The sequence below is a fragment of the Loxodonta africana genome, chromosome 18 (genome assembly GCF_030014295.1).
Source record: "Loxodonta africana isolate mLoxAfr1 chromosome 18, mLoxAfr1.hap2, whole genome shotgun sequence".
NCBI classification, from domain to species: Eukaryota; Metazoa; Chordata; class Mammalia; order Proboscidea; family Elephantidae; genus Loxodonta; species Loxodonta africana.
This window is the reverse complement of record NC_087359.1, coordinates 31,425,704-31,450,486: the sequence shown is the minus strand read 5'-3', so window position 1 is coordinate 31,450,486 and position 24,783 is coordinate 31,425,704. Positions and strand designations below refer to the sequence as shown.

General features: G+C 46.5%; 1 protein-coding gene across 6 annotated transcripts in view; it reads right to left on the bottom strand.

The window, feature by feature from the left end:
- PLEKHM1 (pleckstrin homology and RUN domain containing M1) overlaps positions 1-24,783 on the bottom strand; it is a 47,539-nt gene that overhangs the window by 8,429 nt on the left and 14,327 nt on the right. For 3 of the 6 annotated variants that reach the window (XM_023553766.2, XM_003414299.4, XM_064270987.1), the window contains exons 5-9: positions 17,991-18,396; positions 10,626-10,890; positions 6,613-7,533; positions 4,053-4,198; positions 537-730 (exon numbers count right to left, since the gene is read on the bottom strand). In XM_023553766.2, the coding sequence (XP_023409534.1) occupies positions 537-730; positions 4,053-4,198; positions 6,613-7,533; positions 10,626-10,890; positions 17,991-18,396 (1,932 nt within the window). Of the gene's footprint in view, positions 1-536; positions 823-4,052; positions 4,199-5,744; positions 5,809-6,565; positions 7,534-10,625; positions 10,891-17,990; positions 18,397-24,783 lie in introns of those variants that run through there. The other 3 variants (XM_023553769.2, XM_023553770.2, XM_064270988.1) reach the window with 3 other exon arrangements.

The window sequence follows — 24,783 nt, the reverse complement described above, 5'->3', positions numbered from 1 at the left end:
TTCCATGTATGCTACCTTCATTCACAGCCTTGCACATGCTGGTCTTTGTTTCTGGAACACGCTTTTCCCCTTCTCTTCCTCTTTCCAACTCCTACTCAGTTTCCAGGTCTCACCTTAGAAGTTGCTTCTTCCAAGAAGTCTTCCCTGCCATCCCCCTGCCCCAATCTGGGGGAATGTCCCACTTCTGGGCTTCTTACCTCTTTTTCTACCCGAGCCTCACTCCCTAGTTACTCATCTGCCTTCCCCGACAGAAGCTCCAAGAGGTTGGGAACTGTGCCTGCTTTTTTCAGCTGTGTATCCCACAGAACTAGCCCAGTGCCTGACACTTAGTATGTTCTCAATTAACATTTGTTGAGTAAATGAATGAACGGATAAACAAAACACTCCCAAAGCATTCGGTAATTGGCCAAGCCTCATGGGAAGGAGATCTCAGCCCAGCCCTAGCACTTCTCTGAAGTAGACTCCTTGCCCGGGCACTGCCCTCCCACCACATGTGTGTGTATCTCTGTGTCTCCGCCCACGCCCAGGGTGCTCACCTCTTGCTTAGCTCCTTCAGAGCCCCACTTCGGCACAGGCCCAGGTAATCACCCAGAAGCTTCAGCTGCTCCCGGCTCCTCCCAATGAGCTGCATCTGCTCCACATGCTCGTACAGAGATGCGTTCACCAGCTGCAGGTTGATGAGGGGCTGGGCCCAAATCTGTGTCAGGAACTTCAGGGCCTGCCGGCAGATCTGTGGACACCACCCGACATCAGGGTGGGAAAGAATGCCGTTCCCTGTGCATTCTAGGCCAGGCACTGTGTTATCCACTCACTCATCCACCCCTGCAAGGGAAGTCGTGCTATCTTCATTTTACAGATGAGGAAACTGAGGCTAGAAGTGTATCAGCACCCCTGGTTGAGTCAGGATTGGAACCCAGTTTATCTGACTCCCAAGCCCACTCTCCCTCCACGGCACCAGGCTGCTGCCCCTCCCCAACCATGCTCAGTTGCGGGATGGGCTGCTCTGGTCAAGGCCCCTCTCCCCCTAGGCCTCAGAGACACTTCCCATTATTTCCTGTCCTAAAAGAAAGAGGCGTTCTCCTGGGCCCTGACTCAGGAACCAGGTGACTGGTCTGAGTCAGGCTCCAACCACAGGAAGCCACAGATCAGAAGCTGCTTAATGAGAGATTTGCCTGAGCTCCTCCAGCTCTCAGCAGCAGCAACAACCAGGGCTCCCCAGGTCTCCATGTGGAGCTAAGTGTTCAATCTCAGTCTCTCCCAACTGAAGGGTTTACCGTAAGTCCTGGTCCTAAGGACAATGGCAATTAGTGAACACCTAGTATTGGCTAGTCACTGGGCTAGGGACCTTGACCACATCCTCTCTAATTTTCATAACAATCTGACAGGGAAGGTGTCATCATCCCCATTTTACAGATGAGGTAAGTGAGGCTCAGAGAAGCTAAAGTGACTTATCCAATCCCACCTCTAGGAAGTGGAGCCCAGGTCTGCACGCCAGGATGCCACACTGACTAATGAGAAGGCTCATCTGCAGTCTCTTCCCTGCCATGGTAAGAAGGATGCAGGGGCTGAGATGTTCTCCCCAGTTGACTTTTGCAACTTCTTCTGAGTTGGGCTTTGGAGTCAGAACTGGGTTTGAATTCTGACTCCATCACCTCCTAGCTGTACGACCTTGTGAAACTTAACATCTCTGTGACTCAGTTTCCTCATCTGTAAAATGAGGATAATAAAAGCACCTACCTCATGGGTAATTGTGAGTTTAGATTAAAGGAGATAGTCCATGCAAGCTCCCGGCACAGGGTGTATAGCACATCCTCAGTAAATGTGAGCTGCTATTAGGCTCTACAGATGTCTGCTGTGGCCCAGCTGTCCCCCTGAGGGAATGTAGCAAGACCTACAGGAGACCTGCCCCTGTACTGGGGGCTGGGGAGGTCTCTGGCCTCCTATCTCCCAGCTCCATCAGGATTTCTTGCCTCTGCCAATAGACAACTCCTTTTCCCATTTCCTACAGCTCTGGTGTACCAGCCCCCCTACAGCCTAGGGGCAGCCCAGTGGTGAATCCCTTGGTGACTTGGATCAAATTGTTGTTCTCCAGGCCCTGCCCAGCTCTTCCCACGCCTCAGCCTCAGGCCTTGGGTGAGGCTAGATGAACTAACACGCAGGAATGTGCACTGAGAACTGCCAAGTGCTGCAGATGGGAAGGGGCTTCACGCTCCCCAGGGACTCTTCCTATCCTGTCCTGTGGGTGAGGAGGAGACAAAGACAGAAGCTCCAGCCCTGTGCCACCAACCTGCCAAGTGCCAGCCAGGCCTCAACACAAATGGCTCTGTCAAAGTGGTACCAGCAAACAAAAAGGCCCCAAACTCCAAGCCAGTCACATCCTATTTTGAATTTCCCTGTCTTCCCCAGGTCAATGACATTTGGGAAGGAGCTGGGTATCTCCTGACCTCACATATGCTTAGAGAATGATTTCAATTTTCTCATTAGAAAAAGGAAATGGCCCAAGGATTACTGCAATGAGTAAGAAGAAGGCTCAACAGAAGTATCAGGGTCTTGTAAATACTGAATATGTTTTATGGTCAAAGGGCTCTTTGCATTTTTGGTGATTTTTAGGTTTAATTTTCTCTGTGTAGTTAGTTAAATACTTAACAGGGGTAGGGACAAGATAAACAACAAAGAAGCCAAAGAGAAGCCAACTTCTTTGTTCACCAGGGGGATGAAGGTAGGAGTACCTACCTGTGGCACAGGCTACCAGCGGAGGAGCAGGAGACACCAAGCAGGACTGTGCCCCCAGCCCCCAGTCCTTCCAGACAGCATGGAATTGACTCTCAGGATCAGCTTCCCCGCCCTCCAACAAGACAAGCACACACCCACCGGGCCAGCACTGCACAGCTCACAGGCCTTGGGGCTGCAGAAATGCAACGAGTGTCTTCCTCATCTTTCATGTCTGCCATATTAGAAATCTGTGCCTTCGGGAGAAAGCCAAGCTTGCATCCTTTGAAGCACACCCTGGCTATCCTGACCATGTGAGTTAGGGGCAGGAGGTATGACATGCCTCAGAAAAAGGGCACTATTCTAAGGCACTGTCCTAAGTGACAGGTGCAGATTGCCACAACTGACATGAACTCTCTGGTTTAGTCCTCAAAACCCCAAGACAGACACTGTTACCGAGCCCCCTTTGCAGATGAGGAAACTGAGGTTAAATAATTTGCTCAAGGTAAAGTGGCCAAGCTCAGCCAAGGAAGAGAAAAATATGAGAGATCTTAGAATATATCTTATTCAAAGGTATTTTGTGAACATAAGCAAGTGCCCAAGATATTATAATATTAAGTGAAAAAAGCACCTTATAATGCAGCATGGGTCCAATATGATCCCAGTTTTTTGGAAAGTAGATCTATCCACTTACATGCATATGTAAAGAGACACACAGAACCGGCTACCCTGAAATGTTAATGGTGAGTATCTCTGGGGAATGACACTTGAGGTTGATTTGTCTTTGGGCTTTTCTATGATTTTTAAATGTTAAATAATGACCATATATTATCTTTATAATGGGAGAATCCCCAGAAAATGTGTTCTTTCAAAAACATAGTTTTTGAAACAAAACAAAACAAAACAAACAGGCGAAGTCTATACAGGGTCTGCAAAGGCAAGGCTGACCCCTCCGAGGGAAGCGCAGCCAGCCCGTCGGGTGGCCTGTCTGTCCCTCTATCTAATCTATCTTATCTTTTTTCTTCCTATCTGTCTCTCTGTCTGTCTGCCTCTCTGTCTTCCTACCTACTGGTACCTTAAACCTGCTGTCTATAGTCATGGAGTTGCAGAGAACCATCCTCAGACTCCTACCTGGCAACAAGGCAGGCACAGACAGAGCTCTGCCCAGGGGCACCAAGCTTTTCTCTTGGTCAGCTGTCCCACATCACAGGGTCTGAACTTGTGACACTGGCTTCCCTCCACCAAAATTGGCCACAGCTGAGCAGCAACAGTGCTGAGGCGTGACCATTCCTCTGTCACTCAGCAGTCCTGTGTGGCTACAGTAGGCTGGCCTCAGGACTTACCGGGCGCTTAGTGAGGTCCCAGTTGTGGATGATTCTGGCCGGAATCACTGAGGCATCATCTTGGTGGCAGATGTCACAGTAGTAGAGGCCAGAGAAGGCACAGAGTTTGGGTCGTACAAATGAGAAGCCGATCTGCCGGGAGCAGCCTGGGGAGATGGATGGTGGCAGAGTGAGTAGCTGCAGGACAGAGGCCGCTCCTGGATAACACAGACGCTACTCTGGTGGAAAGGGTCTGCTATTTAACCATCTTTTTTTTTTTTTTTTAAGAAACGTACAAAGACAAAACCCACCACCACTCATACCCCTACCACTCAGAATCAACCCTATGAATTAATCTTTATGACAAAACACTGTAAGAATTATTGTCTCCACTTTACAGCTGAAGAAGCCAGTGCTCAGAGAGGTTAAGAAACCTGCTCAAAGTCACACAATGATTAAGTAGCATAACTAGAATTCAAATTTGGGTTTGGTTGGTTCCAAAGCCCACGTTCTCATCCATTATACCTAGCTGCCTTTGTTCAACGTCCCCACTGCTTGCTCACCAAGGCCAGCCTCCTCCAGGTTCACCCCTCCTCTGAAATGGGACAACTAAGTCTGGGCCTCGGGAAGCAGGAAGAAGCTAGGGAGAAGGGCCTGGCCATAGGAGCCAGTGGGGAAGCCAGCAGGAGGCAGGGCAGCCTGGACACTGCCTGGTGCCAGCTGGAACCCAGAGCTCCTGACACTCAGGAGAGTGGTGTGGGGCCCAGCTTCACCTCCTCTGTTGGGGGTCCCTTCGGAGCAGGGGGGCAGTGGTAGTGGTGGTGGGGTGTGGCCGCGGCAAAAAACAAATCCCAGCTTAAATCCTAAACACGTGCCCTGCCTCCTATGGGGCTGGGGAAAATCCCTCTGGCCTTGGGACAAGGAGGGCCAGTTTTTCTGCTTACCAGCTGCCTCATCCTGACCTGAGGATACTAAAATGGAACCTTGGAAAAATTCAGTGACTATTAGCTATTTTCTGGGGTTATTACAAAGTTTAAATGCCATGAGGTTTTGAAAGTGCCCTGCAAACTAGGAAATCCAATCCAAGCGGCAGTGGTCCATGTCTACCTGGTCACTCATCTGTGCCTGCAGGGTGGAAAGGAACCCCCAACTCCTAGTCCTGGCTGGCAGACCGGCAGGAGGGCAGGCCTGAGTCCCAGTGAGAGCCGCCCCCTCCAGCATTCACACCCGCAGGTGGGTACCTCCTCCCTCTATCTGGCACCCACATGCTGAAGAGCAAAGTGTTAGTGTTGGGGTGGGCAAGGGATGAGTGGTGGCCTGAAGATGTTGTCTGCAGGAAGCTCTGCTGTACCTAGCTTCTCTCACCCTCCAGGGGAGCCAGCCACAGACCACTTCCTTCCAGACACTTGAAGCAGGCTTCCCCCTCCAGTGCCACAGGCTCTACCTCCACAGGACAGCTTCTAAACCAAAGCTCAGCTGACAGCCAGGTCTCCTGCTTTGGCATTCTGCAGCAAGGCAACCTCCTGACAGTTCACTTGCAGGGCCCTTGGGGTTGGAAATGAGTGTCTGGACTAGGAGTGGGAAGAGCTAAAAATGGGACCTGAACAGTAGAATATTATGCAGCCTTGAAAAATACAGGCAGCGGGACACCCTCAGGCCCTAATTCTGGCTTCACAATTTACCAGCTGTGTGGCCCTGGCACAGGGTACTTACCAGCTCTGCGACTCAGTTTCCTCATCTATAAGTGGAGATGATAATAGCACCTATCCCTAGAGGGCTGTTGTGAGGGTTAAGTGAGATAATCCAAACAAAGCTTTTGGCCCAGTGCCCAGCACAGAAGTACTGGACTTGATGATGATAACGATATAGCAGTTGTACTGACCTGGAACAATCTCCATAATATATAAGCATGAAAAAATCAAGTTGTAGAACAATATATGTATATACATATAGCTGTGCTGTCTCATACGGCAGCCATAGCTACATGTGCCTATTTAAATTTAAACAAACTTTAAAATTCAATTTCTTAGTCACACTGGTCGTATTTTAAGTACTTAGTAGCCACACGTGACTCAAGGCTACCACACTGGACAGCACAGATATAGAATGGTTTCATCACTGCAGAAAGTCCTACTGGACAGAGTTGAGTAGCACAAGCCCATTTTTGTAATTAAAAAAATTGTGTGCACTTGCAAAAGCATGCAAAAAATTTCTGGAATGATACCATGCCTCTTACTCCAAAAGAATATAGTATAGTCCCACAGACGGGGGGTGGTGGGGCGGGGGGTAGAGTGCTTAGCTCCCTGAACTCTGAATAGTGAGTAGCAGGCAGCTGGAGCTGCCACCCACAGGTTCTGCCCATTACGGGAGGTGGCACTAGGGGAAAGGGAGGGATAGGACTGCTCCAGTGGGTGCTTGGGAGGCACAGAGGCTGCAGGGAAAGGCTTATTTGCTGCAGCATCCCCAGAGTGGGATGGAGGTACTCATGGAGAGCAGGAGGGGTGGAGAGCCTAAATCCAGAGCCCACAGGATACAGAGTGAGACTGGCAGGCTGGGGGGTGGCGGGAGAGTACATCGGCACCTGCGCAGAAGCAGCCCTGGGAGTCGAGGCCTTTCTCTGTGGGGATGGCCACCAGGTACTGAAGCAGGAAGCCATTCTCCCTTGTGGCAAACTTCAGGACCTCCTGACAGTTTTCATCCAGACTCCCACCGAGTGTCACTGCCTCCTCAGCTGTCTCCAGGTAGGATGCCAGGACCTTGCGTACCAGGTCCCTCCACAGGGCGGCCTCCTCGGCATTCCTGGCCTGCAGCTTCAGGACAGCCTTGGCTGTGATGATTTTGAAGCAGGATGGACCCCCGAGGCTTGTGTCTGGCAGAATGTCTCGGATGGTCTCAACTCCATGGCTGTCACTTAATATTTTCTCATTGTTTCTCACACGGAAGCATTTCAGAGACTCCAAGGACAGGGAAAAAATATAGGGTGCCCAGACCCTGTCCGAGTACAGGTACAGAAGGGATTCTTTAATAGCGTCTGGCTCCGGAACATGGGCAGACGACCAATCAAACTGCGTGCCCTGGAAGCTTTCAGGCTCTGAGAGTGCGTTCGAGTGGGAGGGGAGGCCACCCTGGGGGGCCTCGGGGAGGTCCTCTGGCTGCTCTGGATACTGGATGTTTACCCACTCGTCCTCCTGCTGAGGCCGATACTTGTGCAGGGCCTCCTGCACCCGGTCCAGCCAGTCCTCGGCTTCATCCTGCGAGGAGGCACGCAGGGTCAGCTTCTTGCCAGAGAAGACCAGCTCGAAGCGCCCATCGCTGTGGGCTGGCCCCACAGACTCACAGCGCAGCAGGGAGCAGTTCTCCACACAGGTGCGCTCTTTGTCGCTCAGGTAGAGGCGGAACTCCAGTGGGGAGAGCTCACAGAAGAGTTCTTTCCAGATGCCCATGGCTCCCCGCCGTTCCAATGTGCCCAGCTTCAGGAGGCCCCGGAATGGATTGGACAGCCCTGGAGGCAGAAAGAGGCACTTTAGACAAGGGTCCTGTCCCTTACCACCCAAGAAAACCTCTGGTGCCCGATATCCCACAGTGGGTGTGGGCAAGTGATTGCCACCAGCTTCAGGGCGCTGCCAAATGGGATTCTGGAAGCCAAAGGGGAATATTTATTGAGTGCCTCTGCCCCCTCCTCCCCTCAGCTGTCGACCTTGCTTCCTATATTTCACTGAGAAAAGAAAATACTCAACAGATGACCTCTACATGCCCCCTCCCTAAACCTGCCCTCCTTCCAGCATCTGTACCCATATTCTGACTTCCCTCCTGCTGTGAGGGATGAACCAGCTGTGCTTCTGTTTGAGGCCAACCCTTCCATCTGTGCAGAAGATCCACCCCCCCAGTCACCCACTCAAGGACAAGGACATCCCTGCAGCAATTCTCCCTTTGCCGGGTTGCCGTTTTTCCCTTCTTTGCTGGATCATTCTATATAAACATGTTATTTCTCCTGTCTTTAAAAATACCTCTCAACTCAACTCACATCTCTAATTACTGCCCTGTTTCTCTGGTCCCCTTTACAGAAAAACTCCTTGAGGAGGTACTGAAACTCTGTTTCCTATTCCCCTGCTCCTGTTCCTTCTGGAATCCACTCCAATCAGGCTTTCGTCCCCTCATCTCACTGAAACTGCTCTTTGTAAAGGTCACCCATGCCCTCTTTGTTGCCAAACCCAAAGGCCAATCTTCCATCCTCATCCTGCTTGACCTATCAGCAACATGGGACACTGAGCCTTCCTTCCCTCCTGAAACACTTCCTTCATTGGGCTTCTGAGACACTGCCCTCAGGTCTCTTCCCACATCACTGGCCACTCTGTCTCCTTGGCTTGCTGCCCCTCATCTCCTGACTGGTAAATGTTGGACTGCCCCAGAGCTCCTGGGTCCTCATCGCTTCTCAACGGACAGATACCTCCTAGCTGATCTCTTAGGGCTTTAAATACCATCCATATGACACTGATGCCAGATTTTTATCACCAGCCTGACCTCTCCCCCGAGCTTCAGACTCATATATACATCTGCTCCATACATGTCTACTAGGTATCTCAAACTGGGCATGTCCAAAAATGAAAGCCTGATTGTCCCTCCCCAAGCCTGCTCTGCCTCATCTCATAAAAAATGGCAAAATTAACACTTCCAGTAGCTTGGGCTAAAAACCTTGGAGTTATCCTTGATGTTCTGTCTTTCACACCCCACATCTAATCCATCAGCAAATCCTGTCAGCTCTACCTTCAATACTTACCTTGGATCCTCTACTTCTCCCCACCTCCACCACTATCTCACCATCTACCATCACCTCTGGCCTGGGTTGTGGCAATCCTCTCCTAACTGGCCTCTCTCCCCACACAGACCTTCACCATAGTAGCCAGGGTGAGTCCTTTCAAAGGATAGTCAGGTCATGTACCTCTGCCCAAAACTCTGCAATGGCTGCCATCGCCCTCTGAGCAAAAGCCAAAGTCCTCTCTGTGGTCCACAAGGCCCCGCATGATCTAGGCCCATCAGCTCTTCAATGACCTCATCTCTAACCACCAACTCCCCCATCTCCTGTCCTCCAGCCATGCTGGCTCTGCTCTTCCCTGGATGCGTCAAGCATGTCCCCATCATAGGGCCTTTGCATTTGTTCTCTTGCTTGAAGCACATAGATTACCTCGTGCTTCCCCCACTCCCTTCCTTCACATCTCCTCAAACGTCACCTTATCAGTGAGAGCTTCCCTTCACTAATATGGAATCTTACACCCCCTACCCAGTACTCCCTGATTTATATAGGGTAGCTATGAGTCAGAACTGACTTGATGGCAATGGGTTTTTTTAGGTTATAGCACTTATTACCACCTGACCATATTATACTTTTACTTGTTATTTTCTTATTTCCTGTTTCTCCCTACTAGAATATAAGTTCCATAAAGATAGGGGCAGTGCTTTGCTTCCTGCTGTGTCCCCAGCACCTAGAACAGTATCCGGCATATCACAGATGATCAATAAATCTATTGACTGAATGAGTAAGTGAGTGAATGTTTATTTACCCCACACTAAGCTCAATGCTTCCTGCTGCCCTGGTGTCTACCACTGACCAGGAGGTCCAGAGGACACAATTCCCTCTCTCCCAACCCAGACTGGCCTTGGAGATTTTAAATTATTATACAGCCCTGGAGGGCTTCCCTATCCATCAGGAAACCTGATGGCCTAGGTGCGAAGCACCCCTTCTCTGGCACAATTATACCCTGCAACCACTACAAGGGCTGAAACAGACGCCAGCGTACAGATCAAGGCCCAACCCAAATTAGCCAGCCAGGGCCCAGGAACCCAGCTAGAATCCTCAGCTGGGTTACACAGCAAACCAAAAATGAGGAGAGAAAGGACTCTAGGGCATACTTTCGTGTGTTTGTTTTAGACAGGAAATCCACTATGAGGGTTACAGAAAAATTAGGTTATGACTATTTAACAGTTCCTGGAATTTCACAGGTGTAAAGATCACGTTGGCCTCCTTATAAGCAGCAGATCTTATCAACCCCACCTGAGCTGTTAAATAAACCATCTCAGATAAAGGCCTTTGGAAGGAGAGGCTAAAATGCCTGAGGCTTCAAGAGGCTGGTTTTCTCTGGGCTACAGAGAGAACTAAGAACCTGTCGTAGTCGAGTCTGACTCATAGCGACCCTACAGGACAGACTGGAACTGCCCCATAGAGTTTCTAAGGAGCACCTGGTGGATTCGAACCACCGACCTTTTGGTTAGCAGCTGTAGCACTTAACCACTATGCCACCAGGGTTTCTGAGTTCTCTATAATCACAAGTTTTATAGAGTACTTTCAGGGAAGTACTTTGCATTTCAACAGAGGAAGCAATATTTTTGTAGTCTGCAGACAGTTTCGAGCATTATTTTATTTACTAAGATTTTATAAGAAAATAGTACTTTTCCTGAAATTCTTTCCTGAATTACTGAGCGTGAACACTCCTTTTGATGACATTTTTAGGATGAGGTTTTTCTTGTGAGGACACATCACCCATTTGATAATGGAAAACAGCACGATGAGGAGTCCCGGGACCCCACAGAGTCACATACCCATCTGCCTCCGGTGCACCACCCGGAAGTTCTTATGCTCCTGCTCGGGGGCTGCCTTGGTTTTCCTGCTTCCTGGGGAAGGCACTCTGTCTAAGTCCCCCATGGAGTGGCTTTTTCTTGGCCCTAGAGAAAAATGCCTGTGGAGACCAGGCCTTGAGCCTGGAGTCCCTTTGGATGAAGCTATGGAGTGATCTGAAGGACTCTCTGGGGGTGGCTCCTGTGGAGGCCGGTAGAAATCATCTTCTGATATCCAGCTCTTACTTTTCTATTGGGAAAGAAGGGAAGACAAAGGTTTTGTTTTTAATTTTTAATCCACATACCATAAACTTAATTCATTTGAAGTATACAATTCAATGGTTTAGTACATTATTAGAATTGTGCAGCCATCACCGTGATTTCAATGTAGAACATTTTCATCACTCCATAAAGAAACCCCATACCCATTAGCAGTCACTCCCCATCTCCCCCCAGGTGCCCACACCTAGGGAACCATGAATCTTCCTGTCTCTATGGCTTTGCCTATCCTGGACATTTCCTGTACATGGAATCATACAGGATGAGGTCTCTCGTGAACGATTTCTTTCACTTGGCAGAAGGTTTTTAAGGTCGTACATGTATTTGCACGTCATTCCTTTTTATTAGCAAATAACGTTCCGCTGTATGGACACACCACATTCCGCTGTATGGACACACCACATTCCGCTGTATGGACACACCACATTCCGCTGTATGGACACACCACGTTCCGCTGTATGGACACACCACGTTCCGCTGTATGGACACACCACATTCCGCTGTATGGACACACCACATTCTGTTTATTCACTCATCAGTTGATGGACAGTGGGGCTGTTTCCATTTTTGACTACTATGAATAAGGCTGCTATCAACATTCATGTACAAATTTTTGTGTGGACACAGGTTTTTAAATTCTCTTGGGTGCATACCTAGGAGGGGAATTGCTAGGTTACATGGTAACCCTGTGTTTACCTTTTTGAGAAACTGTCAAATTTGTCCACAGCAGCTGCACCACTGCACGTTTCCACTGCAGTATACAAGGGCTGCAATTTCTCCACCTCCTCACCAACCCTTATCATTGCCTGTCTTGACTATAGCCACCCTGGTGGGTGAGAAGCAGCATCTCATTCTGGCTTTGATTTGCATTTCTCTGATGGCTAATAATGTTGGGCATCTTTCCATGTGCTTATTGGTCATTTGCATGTCTTCTTTAGAGAAATGTCTAGTCAAATTCTTTGCCCACTTTCAAATTGGGCTATTTGTCCAATTTATCTATTTTTCTTTTGCTGCCTGTGTTTTTGGTGGCGTATCTAAGAACCCACTGCCTAATCCACGGTCATAAGGATTTACACCTATGTTATCTTCTATGGGTTTAGAGTTCCAGCTCTGACATTTAAGTTTATGAGATCCATTTTTAGTTAATTTTTGCATATGGTATAAGGAACAGGTCCTACTTCATTCTTTTTCATGTGGCTATCCAGTTGTCCCAGTACCATTTGTTGAAGGGACATAAGGCTTTATGGCCCTGCTTGTGGGGTTTGATGTGAAGAAGGCCACCCACTACTGGCTGCCTCTGTCTCTGCTCCCCACTTCTGAGCCGGCCTCTGAGGCCTCAGGCAACATGGTCCTGCCCCTTCCCTCTGTTGCTCTCTCTCTGAGTCTGGAGTTGCTCATTGGCTAGGGTCAGTGGGCTGTGGGAATAAAGTCTAGTTGCTTTTTTCAGTATTTCAAGCCCTCCCTGCCTTTCTGTACCTAAACATGAATCCAGTTGGGAGGCCCTAAGTGACTGTCTCCACAGAGGAAATGAGTCACACAAGGGGTGGGACTAGCCCGGCAATTTAGTCAAGTGCCACCTATCTTACCCTGACATTGCTATTTCTAACTCCTAAATCAAGGCTGCACGCTCCACTCCGACAGACAGGGAAGTGGAGGCAGGCTGGGCTGCCCTGAAAAGTTTGGTTTGACAGTTTAATTCACTTAGATGGTACCAGACTCCCAAAGCCATGAGTGGCAAGTTCTGAGTGAAGTGCTTGGTGGAGGCCTCACAGAGCTGGGCCTCCAGGGCCTCCTCCTCAGGGTCCTCAGAACTGGCAGGTGTGTCCTTCGCCAGGGACAGGATGATGTGTTATCCAAGGTGGCTACTGGAGACCATCTACAAAACCAGATTCTGAACCCAGCCTGCCTAGGTCAGAGAGACACAGGGGAGCTCCCTGAGGAAAACAGGCAGGAGGAATGGCTCCCCAGCCACAATGGGGCCTTCCTGAAGCCCCACGGGCTTGGCACACACATCTGGGAATCATGTGGTACCCTCCCCCGCCCCTGCTCAAGGCCCTAATGGGAAAGACCGCTGTCCTTCAACAGTCAGGGCCTCCTCCTGGAAGCTCTCCTTACCCTTCTCTAGACCACACTCCTCCTACCCGCAGTGGGATTAGGAGCCTCAACTGGGATCCCATGTCATTCTATGTTTCATCTCATCCTAACATCTACAAGGCTGTTGGGAACTATAATTTCTCTTGGTATCTCCAGCAAAACAGCCTGGCATGGAGTTATAAACGATGCGGTAATAAATCTTGACTCTACATGTCCTTAATAGCAAGGCAGCAACGGGAGGGTGAGGGAACTGGAAGGAAGAAGGAAACAAGTGGGAATTTTCAGACTATGCATGTCTATTGGTGAGGGCTTCTGTCTCCTTGAGGAGAGGAAGACCACTTGGAAATGCTCCAACACAGCTGTTGACCACAGCATCAGCTGCCAGGAAATGATACTCTAGGCACAATCTTCTATCCTCTAAGTGCAGAGAAAACCACTGGGAACACTGGTGCCCTGGAGCTTTGACGTGACCCCCACCCCCACTCTCCAGGGCCCCCAGGCATGGGGGAGGGAGGGAAGGAGAAAAAGCTAGCACAAGTGCCACTGTTTCCTCTTTTCCTCTCCTCTTCCTACCATGACCCCACTTCTTACTCAGGGCCCCACATCTGCCAGCTCCTTGCCCCTCTGACAGTGGGGGGAAACCATTAGGCTCTACCATGGACCAAGGATTGAAGCCAGAGCAGCAACCACTACCAGGGACTAAAGACAGAGAAATGCCACCTCAAGCCACTAAAGGTATCATGACACCAACAACAAGCAGCTAAATCCCAGACAGGGGTCTGGCTGAGGAGTGAGAAGGCAGTATCTCTAGACGGCTTTCAAAAAGGCAAAGGGACTGCCTGTACCCATAACTGGATGAAGGGACACATGTCCTAAGCGGGTGATACCTTGGGGTGGTAATTAGGGTCAAGCCTTAGAACTGAGATTGTCCTGAAGGAGTTAAACTATGAAGCCAACTGACAATTCCAAAGGTCTCAGACATGGAAGTCACCCTAGAGAGATGCCCCCCACCTGTCCTTCCCAGCACTTATCACAGCTATGTGATAATTATGATGTGATTAATCATGTCCAATTCAGTGTCTGTCCCCAAAGGGGTGGGGCCCTTGTCTGTTCATTCCATCACTGTACTCCTAGCACTAAGCATAATAGGTGCTTTGTATTCAATGAATTTAAAAAAAAAAAAAAATCTTTTTTTTTTTTGAAAGGCTGAATGGCTCCCAGGGCTGTGAAATGTACAGTGACCCCAACATTCCCCCCTCCCAAAACGTGTCAAGTAAAAAGCACATGAGTGAGTGATAAAGCATAGAAAGACGAGAGCCATAGAGGCAGACATGCAGGGCATACCCCGGTCTGTCCAAAAGGCAGGGAGCCCAGCAGGCAGGCCACACAGAGGTGCCCAGTGACTCTGCTGAGTGGAGAACAAATGGATCGGTGCAACTCCTCTGTGAAGGCAGACACAGGAAGGGGGTCAGCATCTGGGGCTCCAACACTGAGTCACTGCACTCGAGTGCTTTGATTCCACCTTCCCCAAGCCACTTTCTACATATCAGACTCCCCTGAGGAGTACAAGGGGGCAGAGCCTGCCCTGGGCAGACCAAACTGACTGCGATGTCCAATGTAGATTTAAAAGTTGGCATCTCAAGAGTCTCCTGAGAGTTCAAGGATTAGTAATTGATGCCTACTCTCTCCCAGGTACTGAGCTCGGTGCTGACGATATATATGCAAAAGAATGACGTTGGATCCCTATCTTACACTATCCACAAAAATTAACTCAAAATGGCCTCACCAAAAACCAAACCAAACCCATTGCTGTTGAGTCCTTTCCAACTCATAGTGACCCTATAGGACAGAACAGAACTGCCCGCCCCATAGGGTTTCCAAGGAGCAGCTGGTAGATTTGAACTGCTGACCTTTTGGTCAGCAGCTGAACGCTTAACCACTGTGCCACCAGGGCTCCCAAAATAGCCTCATAGGCCTAAATAGAAGAGCTAAAACTATAAAATTCTTAGATGAAAACATAGGTGTAAATCTTTGTGGCCTTGGTTTAGGCAACGAATTCTTAAATACGATACCAAAAGCACCAAAACAAAAGAAAAACACAGGTAACTTGGATTTCATCAAAATTAAACACTTTTGTGCTTCAAAACGACACTGTCAAGAAAGTGAAAAGACAACCCATAGAGTGGGAGAAAATATTTACAAATTCTATGTCTGTTTAGGGTCCACAATATATAAAGAACTGTTAAAAACTCAACAATAAAAAGACAACCCAATTGAAAAATGGGCAGATGATTTGAATACCCATTTCTCCAAAGATTTATGAAAGGCCAACAAGCACATGAAAAGATGCTCAACATCATTACACCTTTAAAAAAAAAAAAAAAACCATGGCTGTTGAATCAGTCTGAACTGCTGACATTTCAGTTAGCAGCCAAATGCTTAACCACTATGCAGCCAGGGCCATTACTCATTAGGGAGATGAAAATCAATACCACAATGAAATGCCACTTCTTACCCATTAGGATGACTATATTAAAAAAGACAGACAATAACAAGTGTTGACAAAGAGATGGAGAAGTTGGAACTCTCATACATCACTGGTGGAAATGTAAAATGGTGGAGCTGGTGTGGAAAACAATTAGGCAGTGTCTCAAACAGCTAAACACAGAGTTGCCATATGATTCAAATATTCCACTCCTAGGTATGTAACCAAAAGCACTGAAAACATACATCCGCAGAAAAACTTGTCACGAATGTGCACAGCAGCATTACAGCCAAAATGTGGAAACAACCCAAATGTCCACCAACTGATGAATGGATAAATAGAATGTAGTATATCCATACCAGTTGCTATCAAGTTGATTCCAACGCGTGGTGATGCCACGTATGTAAGGGTAGAACTGTGCTCCACAAGGCTTTCAATGGTTGATTTTTCAGAAGTAGATTGCCAGGCCTTTCTTCTGAGGGGCCTCTGGGTGTTACTCAAACCTCCAATCTTTCAGTTAGCAGGTGAGTGCATTAATCATTTGTACCACACAGGACTCCGAGGACATCCATACAATGGAATACAATGTGGCAATGAAAAGGAATGAAGTACTGATATATGCTACAACATGGATGAACACCGTGAAAACATTATGCTAAGTGAAAGAAGCCAGTCAAAAAGGCCACATATGATATGACTGCACTTAAATGAAACGTCCACAATAGGCAAATCTATAGAGACAGAAAGATTATTGATTGCTAGAGCCTAGGAGGAAAAAGGTGACTGGGGAGTTGGGGGAGGTAAGGGGGAGGCTTGTATGTGGAAAGTGACTGCTAATGGATAGGGAGTTTCTTTTTTGGGAGACAAAATATTCTAAAATTAGAGTTTGGTGATAGTTGCATAACCTTGTAAATATACCAAAAAATCACTGACTTGTATACTTCAATTGTGTGAATCTTATGGTATGTGAGTTATATCTCAATGAAGCTGTTAAAAAGGGAGGGGGCAGATCTCTGCTAGTCTATTCATGGCCCTGTCCTCTTCCTGAGTTGTATGATCTGGAAGCTAGAGCCCAAAGGAGGGTTGCGCATAGAGGGAGCTGACAAAGCAAGACTATCTCCCAACATGAGTCCCAGACCACAGCTGGGATAAGCTCTAGGCTTCGTGTGTTCATATGCACACAGGCACACGATTTCCTGGCTCTCCCTTTTATGACTATTTTGCCCTCCACAGTGTAGTTTAACTGTGAAGTCCAGAGAGGTAAGTCCTGTAGCTGGAGGCACCCAAACCTGTACAAATTTATTCTCTCTCCCCTCACCTGACCACCAACCCTAATCCATACTGTCTTTTTCCGCTTCCTGAGGACACTGTAGTTCCCCCTGGTAGTCTCAGGAGCTGCCCTCCCCGACCCTGTCCTTGTTAGGCAGCTGGGGTCAGAGTTACAGAAGGGGCAGACACCACGCACATACCTTTCCCGCCAACACGCTTACTAAAAGTGAATAATTTGTCTGGGAAACTTCAAAGGCTAAAGAAGAACAAATGTAAAATTCAAAAGAGCTTTGGTTCATAGCCCCTGACTAGTGCTTCACTCAACAATAAAATGGAGTTGTTGGCTGGGATGCTCCCCAGTGGCACATGGCTCTATCTGGGCTCCCAATGGCTCTGTCAAGAAGATTCCCAGAATTGGATTCTCACTGCCACCTCCAGTTATTAACAAGTTGGATTGGCTTTTCCTAGAACAGTGCTGTCTGTCAGAAATACAATGTGAGTCACTTATGTGATTTTAAATGTTCTAGTGGCCACATTAAAAAATGTAAAAAGAAGCAGGTGAAGACAATTTTAATGTATTTTACCTAACCCAATAAATCTAAAACATTTTAAATACGTAATTAATAAAAAATTATTAATGAGATATTTTGCATTCCTTTTTCCACATTGAGTCTTCAAAATTCAGTGTGTATTTTACACAGCATGGCTCAATTTGGACTAGATACATTTTTTTTTAATAATTTTTATTGTGTGGACTAGATACATTTTAAGTGCGTGATAGCCAGCCATATATACCTAGTGGCTGCTGTATTCCACATTGTAGTTTTAAAACCTGATTCAAGTTGCAAAATGAGTTTTTCAAAGCCTGGTATTTTATAAAAATATTAATTGAAAAGTAACGAGTACTAAGAAGGAAACCGAGGCTCAGCAAGTGAAGGGGCTTGCCCAAGGTCTTCTGCTGGTAAGTGGTCGTGGTTAAGAGCAGAGACTCAGCAGTTAGATGAGAGAGATGCATGGGAAATACTCTGCACAGTGCCTGGCTTATATCCACTCCTCACATACCAAGAAACATCATTATGATGCTGAGTAATGCGATTGCCACGCAGGGAGAGAGAGGGCATGGGAAGAAGGCAGAGAGCCCTTGGCGTCGCTAGTAGAGAAAATCCTGCATCAGCTCTAAGACACATCACCAAGACCTCCCCCTTAACAGTTGTACCACTCACCGGACTGGTGGGTGAGGAAACCACAAGGTTCAGTCCAACTCTGTCACCCGCTAGGGTCTTCTCTGGGCCACTTCCTTGGCGGACTGCCCTGGTCTTCTCTCTCACAGGACCAGAAGGTTTCTGGGCTGAAGTATCCCCTGAAGGAGTAGTTTGGGCAGTACTCAGCTGTGGCAAGTCCAGGATGCCAGGCTTCTGGGAAAGGGGTTCCTGCTTGTGGTCACCATCTGGAGTCCGGGAGGATGCCTGGGCAGGGAGGGGTTCTGCAAGCACATCAAGATGCAGGTGTGTGCTGGTGTCAAGGCCGTGGAACGAGAGTGAGGCCTGGAGTGCAGAGGCCTCAGTTTCTCGGCTCAGTCCGTTGGTTGGCACAGAGTTTACCTGGGCTTTGCTGAATTCCGACAACACCCTAAAAGTTTTTAAACAAAGAAACCTGTGTGACTGCTTGTTGGCCAGGATTTCCAAGGTGACTGGAGCAATGGTAAGAACGGAAAACTGCTATTTGGTGATTTTTAAAAAGCCCTTACCTACTGCACCCCTCTGTGGCTCACACGCAGCCTCCCTTCTCCAACACTACCCACCAAGGGGCTCTTTCCACCAGGACTTAGGCAGATTGGGTGGCCAGGTTAGTTGTGAAAATGCCCACACTATCCAGAGAAAGAGGACTTGATAGGAATGGGAACTGATGATTCGCCTGAGAAACTTGCCCCCCACTAAATTCTGGGGCTCAAACATTCTCTCGTGGTTATAATCCGCATGTCTTTTACCTTCTCAACAGCCTAACCATGGGCCTAAGTTTGCTCAGCCAAACAAGTGGCTGTGTGGGCAACTGTTTCTCCAAATGCCATCTGTGACAGAGCAAAACAAGCAGAGACTCCATGGAATATGAGTGTGTCTCGGAGCTGGGCTCCCCAGCCGCACAGCAGTTAAGGCACCAAGATCCTGGAATGTGGACCTAGGTCAAGTGAGGGTCAAATAGGTTTTCTAAGTAGGAGACCGATTTTGTTCCTGGACCAGTTACTGGGGCAGCAGGGTGGGGGTGGGGGTGTATAGGCTGGTTCACCTCAGAGCTGGACTAGGTGTGGAGTCAGGGAAGCTTCAGCGTTCCCAGAAAATACTTCTGAGATCAGTGTACACAACCTGTGCAAGGGTGTGTATACAAGTATTCACAGGATGTGTACCCACTCACTCCTCCTTTCGGGGCTAGTACTTCCTGCCCTCTCAATGGTACTCCCTGGGGTCACAGGGAGCCATTTTTACTGCCTCTGTGTACACACAACTCCTGGGCCTTCTGGAATGTGCACTGGTTAGTGATTCCTCCTCTCCTTCACAAAGCTTCTGAGAATTCAAGTTCCATTTCTGAAGTAAACCCACTTGCTATCTCCTTGAAACCAGTGAAGAATGTCACTGACAAATGTAGGTTCAGATGAAAACAAAGCTGTTTGGAGCCCAAAAGGCTGCACACATCTGCCTTAATGGGTTAGGCTGGGCCCAGAAGACACATCAAACTCCCCTTAATTTGGGCTTACGGAAATGAGGATTTTAGAACTCAGGTTGCTTGCCTGATTGTTTCTTCCACTGAGCTCTTACCTACACAATCATAACCCCAAACAGCCTTTCAAGACATCATTGTCAAGAACAGGTAAGCAACCCATACATTTATGGGCAATGGATTTTCAACACAGGTGCCAAGACACTTCAATGGGGAAAAAATAGTCTTTTCAACAAATCATTCTGGGACAACTGCTTATCCATATGCAAAAGAATGAACTTGGGCCCCTACCTTACACCATATAAAAAATTAACTCAAAAGGGACTGTAGGTCTAAATATAAGAGCCAAAACTATAAAACTCTTAGAAGAAAACATAGGTGTAAATCTTTGTAGCCTTGGATTAGGCAATGAGCTCTTACATATATAGGAAAAGCACAAGCAATCGAATAAAAAACAGACTTTATCAAAATGGAACACTTTTGTGCTTCAAAGGAAACTATTAAGAAAGTAATAAGACAACTCACAGAGCAGAAAAAAATATTACAAATCATATATCTGATAAGGGTCTAGCATTCAGAATATATAAACAGCTCTTATAGATCAACAATGAAAGACAAAATGGGCAAAGGATTTGAATAGACAGTCTCCAAAGAAGATACACAAACGGCCAATAAGCACATAAAAAGATACTCAACATCATAAGCCATTAGGGAACTGAAAATCAAAACCACAGTGAGCTAGCACTTCACATCTACTAGGATGGCTACAGTAAAAAAGACAGATCAAAAGTGTTAGCAAAGATGTGGGGCAATTGGAACCCTCTTACTACTAAACCCATTACCATCAAGTTGATTCTGACTCGCAGCAACCCTATAGGACAGAGTAGAACTGCCCAAGGAACGGCTGGTGGATTCTAACTGCCAACCTTCTGGTTAGCAGCTGAGGTCTTAACCACTGTGCCACTAGAACTCCCTTACATTGCTGGTGGCAATGAAAAATCGTGTAGGCCCTGTGGGAAATATTTTGGCAATTGCTCAAAAAGTTAAACATAGAGTTACCATATGATCTAGCAATTCTATTCCTAGGTATATACACAAGAGAATGAAAACGTATATCCATGTAAACACTTGTACGTGAATGGTCATAACAGAATTATTCACGATAGACAAGTGGAAACTACTTGTCATAGTTATCTAGTGCTGCTATAACAGAAATACCACAAGTAAGTGGCTTTAACAAACATAAATTTATTTTCTCATGGTTTTGGAGGCCAGAAGTCTAAACTCAGGGTGCCACTCTAGGCGAAGGCTTTCTTTCTCCATCAGCTTTGGAGGAAAGTCCTTGTCTTTTTTGAGCTTCTTCTCCTGGGCAATCTTTATGTGGCTTGGCATTTCTCTTCCCCCATTTCTGCTCTGCTCATTTATTGAATCTCTAATGACTCAAGATACACTCTATACTAATCCTCCCTCATTAACATAATACAGACAACCCATTCCCAAATGGAATTACAACCATAGGCATAGAGGTTAGAATTTAAAACACATATTTTGGGGGAATATAATTCAACCCATACCACCATCCGATGTTCATTAATGATGAATAGATAAACAGTGTGGTATATCCATACGACGAAATGATACGTGGTATAACGAGGATACACCTTGAAAACATTACACTAAGTGAAAGAAGCCAATCACAGAAGTCCATATACTGCATGATTCCATTTAAATGAAATGTCCAGAATAGACAAATCCATACTTAACAGGTAAGTGATTTCTTTTACGAGTGATGAAAATGTTCTCAAATTAGACAGTAGTGATAGTTGTACAAACTTGTGATTATACTAAAAGCCAATGAATTGCCACTTTTAATACAGTGAATTTTATGGATGTGAATTACAGCTCAATTAAAAAAAAAATAGGTCACTGATCTTAGAAAGGCAAAAAAGTGTTTGTGGAACAGTCATGGGAGGCAGGTGAGTGCTAGCTCTTGCTCCAGGTCTCACGCTGAAGACAGACCAATACGAATCCGAGAGTACAACTTGCAGGGAGTGAGCAACACTGAGGTCTGGAACCAGAGGAGTCGTTTTCACAGGCAGAGGAAAAAAAGGACATTTGCCAATCAACTGTGTATGTCCAAGTCACTGTGACAGAATGGAGCCACCTTCTGAAATGAACTAGGAAGGTAGATTTTTACAAATGTTCCCTGTGAGGTCCTAGCTCCTTGTGGGCTCCTGGGAGTTGCTCTGGTAGGAGATCAAGAGCAGGGCTTGGTTAGCACACTGCTATGTGTCCCATGCCAAGTTCTTGAAGTCCATGGGCCTCCATTCCCTCAACTGTAAACCAAGGTACAACACCCACCTTTCATTGCTGTGATGAAGATTAAAGGAGATAATATAGGTAAAATGCTTAGTAGAGTGTCTGGGACAAAGTAAGTACCCAACAAATGTTACCTATAATTTGTTATTGTGGTTGTTCTTATTATCACTGATAAGATTGTTTAGCTTCTATGTCCACAAATACAAAATTTTGGGATAGGAGCTGAATTACAGAAATACTCACTAACATTGATAATAAATAAATCCAAATCTATAAAATTTTAATGACAAAGTCAACTGGGTGTTAGAATAAGTGAGTAACTTATGCGTAAGGAAATGCCACCAAACGGTAAGAAGCTTGTGTGATAAACAACTAGAGCTTCCATCATATCAAAACCAGGGCCAATGAGAAATCAAGTTCACACTGAGGAATAACAGAGCGTCACCAGAATCAGTACCAGTGTTGAAGACCCAATGAAAATGATGAGAGACATGCGCGTCATGCGGACGAAAGTGCCAGAGATGAGAACTGAAGGGAAAAAAAGACAAGATTTTGAAGAAAATGCAATGTAGAAATCAATCGGTGAAACTGCTATGATCCTTCCATTTCTATTTGGCTCAGGGCAGTGCTTTTCAAATGTTTTCTGTTAAAAAATTTTAAAGTTTTGCACTTTCATTTAGATTAAAAAAAAAACCAAACCCTGTGCCGTCGAGTCGATTCCGACTCATAGCTGCCCTATAGGACAGATAACAATCTGAAAAAAAGTACATGTAATATATAGATATGTGTAGATATGTTTACGTATATATGTGTATGTACAGTCATGTGCCCCATAACATCCATCTGGGCAACATCCGACCACATGTATGTCAGTGGTCCCAGAAGCTTACGATAGTAAGCTTCCTCAGTAAGCAACCTGAGTTCTAAAATCCTCATTTCCGTAAGCCCAAATTAAAGGGAGTTTGATGGGACACAGCAGACATAACCTGAAGCAGCAAATGCAACAGCTTCCTGCACACAACATGTGTATCTTGTGTCTCTTGTATACAAAACGATGGTGCTGCCAGGTGTATAATGGTACAATAAATTGTAGAGGGAGGTTATTTGCCCCAGCAAATGATAGGGTGTTTGCACAGTGTCCAAATCACGTAACGTCCTATTTCTGTGGACATTAAGCAATGCATGGCTGTATATACATACATGTTCATACAGACGCACACACGTAAAAAGCATAGCCTGGAGAATCTGAATGACCCCCTTATGAAAGAGTCCTGTCAAGTGACTCAGCCTGCAGTTTTCCCGACCATATGGGCTATTGTGTTGATGCCACATGCACTATTCTGGGAGTCAAGGACCACTGAGAAAAAGAGAAGCAGGCAGCATATGTTAAGAATCATTTCCCCCAAGGGAAGGCGTGTGACAATGGCATCTGACAAATATTACCAACCAAAGTTTTGCAACAGTTTATACAGAGAGATAAGTAGTGGTTATATAAGTAGTGGTTATCTCTTATATAAGAGATAAGAACTGATGTCACAAGGTACCCAGTAATAAAATGACAATAATGTTACCTACTAACACCACGTGTCGGGCACTGTTCTAAGCATTTTATATGTATTAACTCATTTAATCCTCAGAGCATTTCCTCTGAGCTAAGAATTCTTATCCTGATTTTACAGATGAGGACATCACAGTCAGAAAGTTTGCATAAACTTACCCAAGGTCATAAAGCTGGTAAATGAAGTCTCAGGCAGTCTGGCTCTGGAGCCATGCTCTTAACACTACACTGTACTTGTGATGATATTAATACCCACCTTTGGAGTTTATATTAACTTTACCCAAAAAACTTTGGTCTTTGTCCTCAGTTCCTAGGGGATAATCTCTAAAACCTTAGAATATCCCCAGTAATCAAATGTCTTTGATGAGGACTCCAGAGCCAGCCTAACCTAACAGGTTATGCTAGTGAGTTGAATCTTGGCTGGGGGCTAGCCTGACCAGAAGGACCACCTTGTGATAGCAACCTCATGATCACTTCCTGATATCCATCAATTTCAGGAAAGAGGGACTAGAGTTGGAATTACATAATGAGACCCCCAATAAATGCTCTGGACAAGGAAGCTCCATGGGCCTCTTGATTGGTGAGACACAATACATGTGGGAGGGTGGCGCATCCCTTTTTGGAACATGGAAGCTGTGTGCTGGGAACCCTTCCAGACCTAAGCCCAGGCACCTCTTCATTTGTATCCTGTTCCCTACAATAAAACTGTAATCGTAAGTATGGCACTTCGTGAGTTTTGTGAATTATTCTAGTAAATTATTGAACCCAAAGGAGTAGTGGGAGGCAGCAGGTCGGAAGTGAGGGGGACTGGGAACCCCTGAGCTTATGGCTGGTATCTTGAGGGGTAGAAGGAATGCCTGAATTTGGAGCCAGCAGGTCAGAAGTGAGGGTGTCCCAAGCTTGCGGCTGGCATCTGAGGTCTTGGGCCGACTTTGCAGTCTGGAGGACTGTGTCCTTTACTTGTGAGACGTGGCCTCATTCCAGGTGATTAGGGTCGAGGAAGAAGTACTGCGTGTGCAGCTGGTGTCAGAACAAAAGTGGCAGGGAACTGAATTGGATTTGATAGGTCCTTACAGGTGGAATCAGAGAAGTGGGATTTTGATTTTTTTCCTCATAAAACCCAGAGAAGCTTCTAGGGGCAATCAATCCTCTATTCACAAGGCAAGCTACAATGTGATTTCAGCAAAACATAATAAAATTCATTTTGAGTATGTTTGGTATATTAAATTTTTGCATGTTTTGATTTTACAGTTGCTTAAAGCATTTTTGCCTAATTTTAAGGTCCTGAATATTTAAGTAATACAATAACAGTAAGTCTAAGTGTCAGTGAGAATCTTTTACCTTTAAAACGTACACTAAAGAAATGCTAGCCTAGGTGTCTGATCACCCCTGTCTCACCTCCTATAGACGCTCAAAGACTAACTGCA